Source organism: Triplophysa rosa, linkage group LG19, assembly GCF_024868665.1.
Source record: "Triplophysa rosa linkage group LG19, Trosa_1v2, whole genome shotgun sequence".
Classification (NCBI taxonomy): Eukaryota; Metazoa; Chordata; class Actinopteri; order Cypriniformes; family Nemacheilidae; genus Triplophysa; species Triplophysa rosa.
The window spans coordinates 1,710,775-1,719,734 of record NC_079908.1 but is presented as its reverse complement, the minus strand read 5'-3'; the positions used below and the strand labels follow the sequence as shown (position 1 = coordinate 1,719,734).

At 38.3% G+C, this 8,960-nt stretch overlaps 1 protein-coding gene across 1 annotated transcript; it reads left to right on the top strand.

Moving 5' to 3' along the window:
- Positions 1-356: 356 nt before the first annotated feature.
- On the top strand, positions 357-8,851 carry sar1b (secretion associated, Ras related GTPase 1B). Its single transcript, XM_057361011.1, has 7 exons — positions 357-504; positions 2,078-2,153; positions 3,628-3,747; positions 4,245-4,310; positions 4,394-4,497; positions 4,612-4,743; positions 7,448-8,851. The coding sequence occupies exons 2-7, from the start codon at positions 2,096-2,098 to the stop codon at positions 7,562-7,564; spliced, it is 597 nt and encodes a 198-aa protein (XP_057216994.1). The 5' UTR covers positions 357-504; positions 2,078-2,095; the 3' UTR covers positions 7,565-8,851.
- Positions 8,852-8,960: the final 109 nt, after the last annotated feature.

Sequence of the window (8,960 nt, the reverse complement as noted above, 5' to 3'; positions counted from 1 at the left end):
ATACAAATGTATGTGATTTATTGATTTTGGCGGCTCGGGTATGTGCAAAGTTAAATGGACTGAAAGCGTGAAAACATTATATAAAATGTGAATATATGCCGTTAATATCGACTCAAATGTGTTAAACGTAAAAATGCCAGTTTCACTGTATTTGTCTCTGCAGAGCATGCATGGGGAAAACACATTTTCTTCTTCTTATGGCAACATTCATTTAACAGAAACATTTGCTGTATAAAAAGTACACATAGTTGACATGAAGTTTACATTATAAGCATACACACATTCCTCCACTCTAGAAGTGTTCATATGAAGTGCGTCTTACATTGTGCTGTCATGTGTCGCTTGTTTCCGTACCGGTCGTGTGTGAGTGTGACACGCAGCGGAAGTGGAGCCATTGCTGTGTGTCGTGGCTGTGATCTGAGAGTATCTTCACTCAACTCTGCTCTAATACTCACCCGTTCAGCAGCATAGGAAAGAGCCGACCCATCCGTTTACACACCCGAGGTATGTTTAGTGTCTGTAAGCTTGTTTAATTGCGTGTTTTTCTTTAGGATGTGTGATGTGTCGCCTCTGCCGGGCGCTCGTGCTAAAGCTAATGTTCGATTTTAGCATCCTACAGTTGTGTAACAGTGAAGTCAACACAAACCAGACGGATATCAGCATTATTCCATATTAATAACCACATTCAGTTATGAAAGAACTGACAGGGGTGATAGAATGGCTGTTTTGTTGATTAAATGGCTTTAGCTCTGTAGCGTCTCTAGTTTAGCATAATCACCAGAAATGACACGTACATACTTACACATGCACGCAATCAGATAATCATTACAGATTTACACCCTCAGATCATAACAGCCCTACTTACTGTTACTCGCCCGGTATTCCGTTCAGTTATCATTCACGCATCGTCTTTTATTTTACAAGTAACGATACTCAGAATCATTTTGCACTCAAGTAACGTTATGATCCTCAACAGGGTTGTTCACCAACATAAACCAAAATTCAAGATTCATTATATCGTTTTTGAAACATAAAACGTTCCATAATTTGGGGCGTATGTGCCACCGCTTTATCGTTTGTTTTCTGTGTTTTCAGCATGTGAGAAGTGTGTTGTTATCTATCCAGAGTGGCAAACTTTTGGGCTGTGAAATTCAGATATCGTTTCTCCTTTGTTTTGTTTTTATGGTATGGCTGCTCGATTGTGACAAAAATCATAATCACGGTTATTAACAATAGTAACCACAACTTTACCATTCACAAATGGTATTCCATCCACCAAAACCAACCATGGTTACTATGCTTTTACTATAACAAAACCATGATTATTTTTCTTGAGGTACTAAATTGCTAATGTATCCAAGTAGAACAAATGATATGTATTATTATTTTTTGGTTTGTTTATTATTGTGAAAGCATTGTATTTGTGCGTATGGTGCTGCTGTGAGTGAATATGTGTGTGTGTGTGTGTGTGTGTGTGTGTGGTTCAGACAGCACTCCTGTATGTGAGTCAAACGCAGACTGTGACATGCTGACGTGTATCTCATCTGTCTACATGTGTCCTTCACCTTTACTACTGCTGTTCTTTACTCCGCTGACTGCTGACAGTTTATGCAACTTGAGCCGCATGTCACACTGATTCCCTTACATCCCTTACAAGCCCATGTAGACGACAAACCTGTGATCCCTCTGTTGATGTTTCCCGTCAGGAGAATCATTTTTTGGTTTCAGATGAATTGCACCCAGACCTTGTTCCCAGTGTTCTTGTTGTTTTAAATAATGTAAAGGAGTAACGTTTCTAAAGTTTTCCCTTAGTAACATTGTTTGAGGTCGTTCGTGTAGTCAGCATGAATCTATAATGTCAATAACCCAAATCACTTACACACACACACAGAGGTGAGAATTAAGCGGTTTTTTAAACTGTTTCGCTGTTTCTGTGTCTGGTTCACGTGCTCATTCACAAGCCATTAAACAGATCCAAGAGCCGAGATGAATGAACCGACGGCAATAAGAAACATTGAAAATGCTGATAAGATTGTAACGGAAAATCTACTCATTATTTTACTTTGTTTCTTTTTAGAATTCCGACGGCCTGGATATGTCCTTCATATTTGACTGGATTTATAGTGGTTTCAGTAGCGTTCTACAGTTCTTGGGTAAGTTAATGGAACATCACTTTTGTTTTTGTCACTGTTAATCCTAAATCTAACATGTAATTCAAGAAACACACCTGAAATAGACATCCCTGTATAGGGCTCGGACTAGTCCTAGACTAAAGTAAATGTTAGAGCTGTCTAAATTAAAAACTGCTTGCACTGACACTTAAATACACTTAAAATACATAAGTGCCATTGTTTTATCTCAAAATACACACAAGTAATGTTTGTTGTAAGGCATGTTTGTAAAAACGATTTAAATGTCCCTGTCCTGGTTTAATCTAATCCCTGTTCGAAAAACTGCACCCTAAAACATATAGGCCCAGTTTCATAGACAAGGCTTAGCTTAAGCCAGGACTATGCCTCATATTTAAGGATATTTAAGTCACTTTTATTAAAATGCCATAGACAAAAACATTACTGGTGTGCATCTTGAGACAAAACAAAGGCAGTTACATATTTAAAGGTATTGATTTTCAGTTAAGACAGCTCAAACTTTCATTTTCGTCTGGGACTAGTCCTAAGCCTTGTCTGTGATATGTTTGCAACATATTTTATTATTTTAAAGTGAAATTTAAAAAAGTTAGGGATGGACTTTTTCACAATGATTTACTCACTAATAAAGTGGACAATCTATACTAGAATAGGAACAGATGTGAATAGAAGTTGGGTTTTTTTCAATGATCTCTGTGACTTTGGTGAAAAAGGCTGAGCAAATTCTATTTTGATATTGAAAATCTTTGTCTTTCGAATAATGAACATGAATGAATCGTTCACAGTAAGATCAGCAACATGCAGTAAGAAACTGGGACAATTTGAATATCGTGTTCAAAAGGCATCTTTATTTGTACAGCATTTTGTAGAATGTAGATGGTGTTTCAAAGCAGTTTAAATGGGAGGATAATGGGATGGAGTAATTAATTTCACTGTCAAATCAGATGGCTTTGCGTTATGGGCTGTATCAATACGTCACAGGTGAATCATATCCGGTGTCTTCCGCGTATGGCCGAGTTTCTGCAGGAGAAACACAGTCTCGACTGCTCTTGCTGCTCTTGTTTTTCTTGTTCATCCACTCCAGACTGAGAGAGAAATCTCCACAATCTTTTTCTATCAAAACATTAACACTTAGTGTACCTTACTCTTACTGAAACATTGGTTGTAATATTCAACTTTTCACTTTTAGGATGTAACATTTTTCGTTATTTGACTAATAGAAAGTGAGCCCTCTGCATTGGTTCATCGGGTGCAAGCTCGTCTCTGTGTCGGGTCGTGTGCAGTTGTGTCTGTTGTTTTGCATGATGTTTTGTTTCTCATCACAGGACTTCTGTTTCTCAGCAGATGGGAAATGAAACTCTGTGTGCAGCTTCTTTGCACTTGTGGCTTTGTGTTCAGAATGCTTGTCAACATTCTCATTTGTTTGAAAGTACTGTGTTATGTTGAGATGGCAGAACGAATGTCTTTCTCATTGTTTTAGGGCTGTACAAGAAGTCTGGCAAACTAGTATTTCTTGGCCTAGACAATGCTGGCAAAACGACTTTACTTCATATGCTTAAGGATGACAGACTGGGTCAGCATGTGCCAACCTTACATCCCAGTAAGTGCACACTGCACCACACTCGTGCTCGTATTATACCACAATCGCAGTTACAGCCGATAAAAATGATCATCTGGGTAAGTTGTTGTTAATTATGGGCTGTTTATACAGATGACAGTACAAATCATGAGCTATTTGTTTAAAGCCGATAAATGCACCTGCACTTATGAGGGAGAGTGGAATTACCACACTGCTTTCTCACCTACTCAAGAAACTAGTTATTATATATCACCCGATCAATGAATTTCTACGTGAATCTAGAAACAACCTGCTGCCGAAATGTTGACATCATTCATTTTGACACGTTCATATAATGGCAACTGTTACCAAATGCTGAGTTTGTAATCTTCAAGTCTGCACCTTGAAATCAGATTTGAGGTGTAATATATGAGTGGAGCGTGATGAAAGTCTTATCATAGTAGGTTTAATACAATCCAGTGTGTAAGTAAAGAAGTAAATTCTGTGGTTTGATGGATCGTGTCTGTTTCCTCTCACAGCCTCAGAAGAGCTGACAATTGCTGGCATGACCTTCACCACCTTTGACCTGGGTGGTCACGCTCAGGGTGAGTAGACGAATCAACACCTCAGCGTCGGCCTTTATGAGATTATCTGAGTGTTTAAAGGTTGCTTGTGTTGTTGTGAACAGCTCGACGGGTCTGGAAGAACTACCTCCCTGCCATCAACGGCATTGTCTTCCTCGTTGACTGCATAGATCACGACAGGCTGCCCGAATCCAAAACAGAACTCGACGTGAGCTTTAGAGACCACCTTGATATACTCATTCTCGTAACGTGTAACTTGGGCCGATTGTAAGTGTCTCATGGCATGGCGTACTGTGTTTCTTGTATTGTTTATGAATAACAGGCACTCATGACAGATGAAACCATTGGAAATGTGCCAATCTTGATTCTTGGCAACAAAATTGACAAACCGGAAGCCATCAGTGAGGAGCAGCTGCGGGAGGTCTTCGGACTCTACGGTCAGACGACGGGCAAGGTGAGACACTACTGTCACAATGTCAGTTTACACGACACCGCTATCATGACCAAAAGAGTTCACGATAACCATTAGGGCCTGGGCGGTATATCGCGGTTCGCGCTACATTATACCTGTCTAGGGTGATTCTGTGTTTTATGCACAGCGCTTCCATGAACTACGGCTCTTTGATCAGTAGGAAGTTCTGCTCGGTCGTTTATAACCAGCATTTGAAAAAGCAACACTCGTCAAACATCATCACTATAAATATACTTAATTATCATAAAAAACTGAAAAAGTTTGAAGAACAGCTATAGAATATGACAACTGGCATTTCCTGTGTAAATGGTTCTTCTTCTATGGTCCATATTCAGAGTTTCTGCGCAAGAGCGCCCTCTGGCTTTCGGATGTGGCAGCATTTAAGGGTAATTCATTGAGAAACTGAGGTTAAGAATTGAAGGATATATCGTCCCTGCACTATCATATTATCGTCATGTCTATCGGTTGTTAATAGTTTTGAAAAACTATCACTCAGATTTTGTGTTTTTTCTTTGAAGGTGAAGAGATGGAGTTTGTAACCATTATAGCTCTTAAAGGGATACTTCACCCAAAAAATGAAAATTCTGTCATCATTTACTCACTTGAGTTGTTCCTAATCTGTATAAATTTCTTTGTTCTGATGAACACAGAGAAACAGATTTGGAACAACTCGAAGGTGAGTAAATTATGACAGAATTTTCATTTTTGGGTGAACTTTCCCTTTAAGGCGAAATGTTAAAAGGTGTCATTGTGTCAGATACGGGCGCTGGGTTATTTACAATATTATTTATCACACGTGTTGTATTAACACAATATCCTTTTACGGTTATCGTCAATACTGCAGTATTGTGTCACACATCGGCACTTTAACAGTAAAGAGAGTATTTTTTATGCTTTAGTTTTCCTCACACAAATGTCAAAAGTACCAGTGCTTTGTTAGCAGCTTCAAACATCAAATCATGTTGTCACACCCCCATAACATCTTATAGCTAATAAAACCAAATGAACACTTGAACATAAACCAGCATGGTAAGAACTAACTAAACTGACAGAAACAGAAAATGTTTGGCTCACCTACTGTTGGTTCACATGACCTATACTTTGGCCAGCCACATGGGGGCGATCAGGTGACTTTGTCTTCACTTTTCAGTCCCAAAAGGCAGAACTAAAAGGACGTTTTTTCAATTATTGGATGTTTTCAAACCGGGATAAGGCGTGGGCAAAGTCAAATGGGCAACTCACAATTACTTTCTCCCATTAAACGATAAAAACCGCCCCTTCTGTGTTCCGTGTCCTGCACCCCTGGATCAAACGCATTACATCAACACCCAGAAAGAAAACATGATGGCGTAATGTTGTAAATTGAACAGTTTGGCTTAAGTCAGGACTAGGATATTTAAGTCATTTTTAAAAACATACTTTACAAAAAAACATTACTGGTGGGCATCTTGAGACAAAACAATCGCACTGATCGATTTTAAGATATGTCAATGCAAATTGTTTTCGATCAGGACGCCACTAACATTTGAGTTAGTCTGGGACTAGGCTTGAGCCCTGTCCGGGAAACAGCACCTTTGAATTTTAAAATCTATTAATTCATTAAAAGTATTTAAACTGTGATTGAAAACTGCAAAATGAAATTAAAATCAATTTTGTTTAACAAATTTTCATAGGAAATATCACACTACTTTAAATCCTACATATTTAATAAACAAGGCTTAAAGTCGGCATGAAATAAAAATGATCATTGTAATTGTTTTACACAAGTGTTGCAGTATTTATTATAAATGATTTATCCGTGCACATCATTATGTTTTTTATAATCATTTGCACTTGTAATCTTTAATCAAAAACATTAAGCTCAGGAGGAATGGCGCGAGGGGGGCTGCAATGACTGACAGATCGCAAACTACCCTTGAAGAAATCTTTCACCTTTTTAACGATCCAATCAGTTGTCGGTGAATGAAATCAAGTCCCGCCCTACATTTTTTTCTCATTTAAGAAGTCGTTTCACTTGCGTGACAATCCGTTTCATGCCGACTTTAAGGCCTAGTCCCAGACTGAAATGAATGTTTGAGCTGTCTTAACTAAAAATAACTTGCCCTGAACTATTTAAATAGGTCAGTGCCAATGCTTTGTCTCAAGATGCACAGCAGTAATGGTTTTCTACAGCATTTTTATTAGGGCTGTCTATCGATTAATGGCATCCAGAATAAAATATTACATATTACATTTGTAATATAACATATTACATTTGTATTTGTAAACACATACACATACATGCATATATTTAAGAAAAATATAAAAATGAATATTTAACATTTATATATAATTTCAATTATTGGTAAATATAAATTCATTTCCTAAATATATATACATGTATGTTTCTAAATAAAAAAATATGCACAGTATACAGACATATATTATGTAAACCCAAACGTTTATTCTGGAAGCAATTTATCGCGATTCATCGTTCGACAGCCCTAATTTTTATAAAAGTGACTGACATATCCTAGTTTAACTAAGGCATAGTCCTGGCTTGTCTGTGAAACCGGGCCCATGAGACGGATGAACAACATGTATTTTCTTAGATGCTTTCACAGAGCTGAATGTGTCCTGTTTTTATAGTGTCTGCAGTGGTGAAAATGTGAGGTGTCAGTGATTGATTTTGGTTGTGTCTCTTCAGGGCAACATTCCTCTGAAAGAGCTGAACACAAGACCGCTGGAGGTGTTCATGTGCAGCGTGCTGAAGAGACAGGGTTACGGCGAGGGTTTCCGCTGGCTCTCGCAGTACATTGACTAGAGAGAGAGAGAGAGAGAGATGTCTAACAGCACCACACTCAGCCCACATACAGCCTGCCTTCACTCTCAGAAAAACTCCAATGGACTGTTAACGTTCATGAGTTCAACATGATCAACTCTTTTCTCACTTTATTTCTTATGAAAATAACAAACTAGCAGTGATTCTGAAAATGTGGTAAATCCAAAACCATCAATCTTTGCATTTTCGTCTATTCTCTCTATAATTTGGTGTTTTTTTTTTTCATTCACCCATTCCTGTTTTGACCGTTGGAACGGTAAAAATACTGCAGCAACTGTAGACGATGCTACACGTTAAGTTCCAAAAGATTCATAAGAACTGTCCACAGGTCATTTTCATCACAACTTGCAACATGAAGTGCTTGAACTCATTTTCTGTCATGTGTGGCCACAGTCCTCAGGCTTAAAGATGATGATGTGACTGTCTGTGCCAAGAGTCTATCAGTGTGGTCATCCTCCGTTGCATATCTGTTTTTGTTTCAACAACTTTGCTGTACTGCCTCATTGAGAAGGTCGCTCGAGGTCTCCTGAAATTCATCCACCAAGAGTTTGCGCTTTATTTATGGCTTGGAATCTAAGATAGAGATGGCAATAAACCACAACCTTACGGAAAAGAATATCAACACTGAGCACGAGTTGTCTGAGCGAGGGGGCAGCACACCTTTGACACAAAAACCTATAGATTCTTATATTTAACTGCTAACCGATAATAATCATAGCGAGAAGCGGAAGATCTAGTTGATGCAAAAATATATCTTGACAACAGCCTACGGTGCAGGGTGAGCGGTGGAGACGCATCATCGATGAGACAACCATATGTAATTTATATAAATGCCATACATAGATTTTTTGTTTCGTTTTAAAGATGTCCTATATGGTTCTTAATTTCAATGTGGATTTCAATATTATGCATGCCTTGTTCCATCTTTTGTTTTATTAGGTTTTTTTTAATAAACAAATCACAGGCTAAACGTAAAGACATGCAGAACGTGATGAAACGCGAAGGGTAGAGTCTTGGTCCTATTCTATAGAGTTGCAGTGGAATGGCACATACATCAATGCATTTTACTTTCCTGTCCTCCATCTGTCATTCCATGAGCTGTTCCATTTATGAAAGATAGCCTACTGTTGTCGCATCATAAATTGTAATAAATGTTTGCAATGAAAACGAGCCATGATCAGCTCAGACTTTTTGAAATGAACTAAAGTTCCGTGTAACAATGTCTGTAAAGGGTTTGACACCTTGAATAAAATGACTCATTTTTCTGGATTCAAACGTTGGAGACATTTCGCAGAACGCAAGTGATCAAAATATAAAACATTTGTGCTGCCAAAAGTGCAGGAGGTGAGTGCATAAGACCGTCCCATGTCTCGGGCGA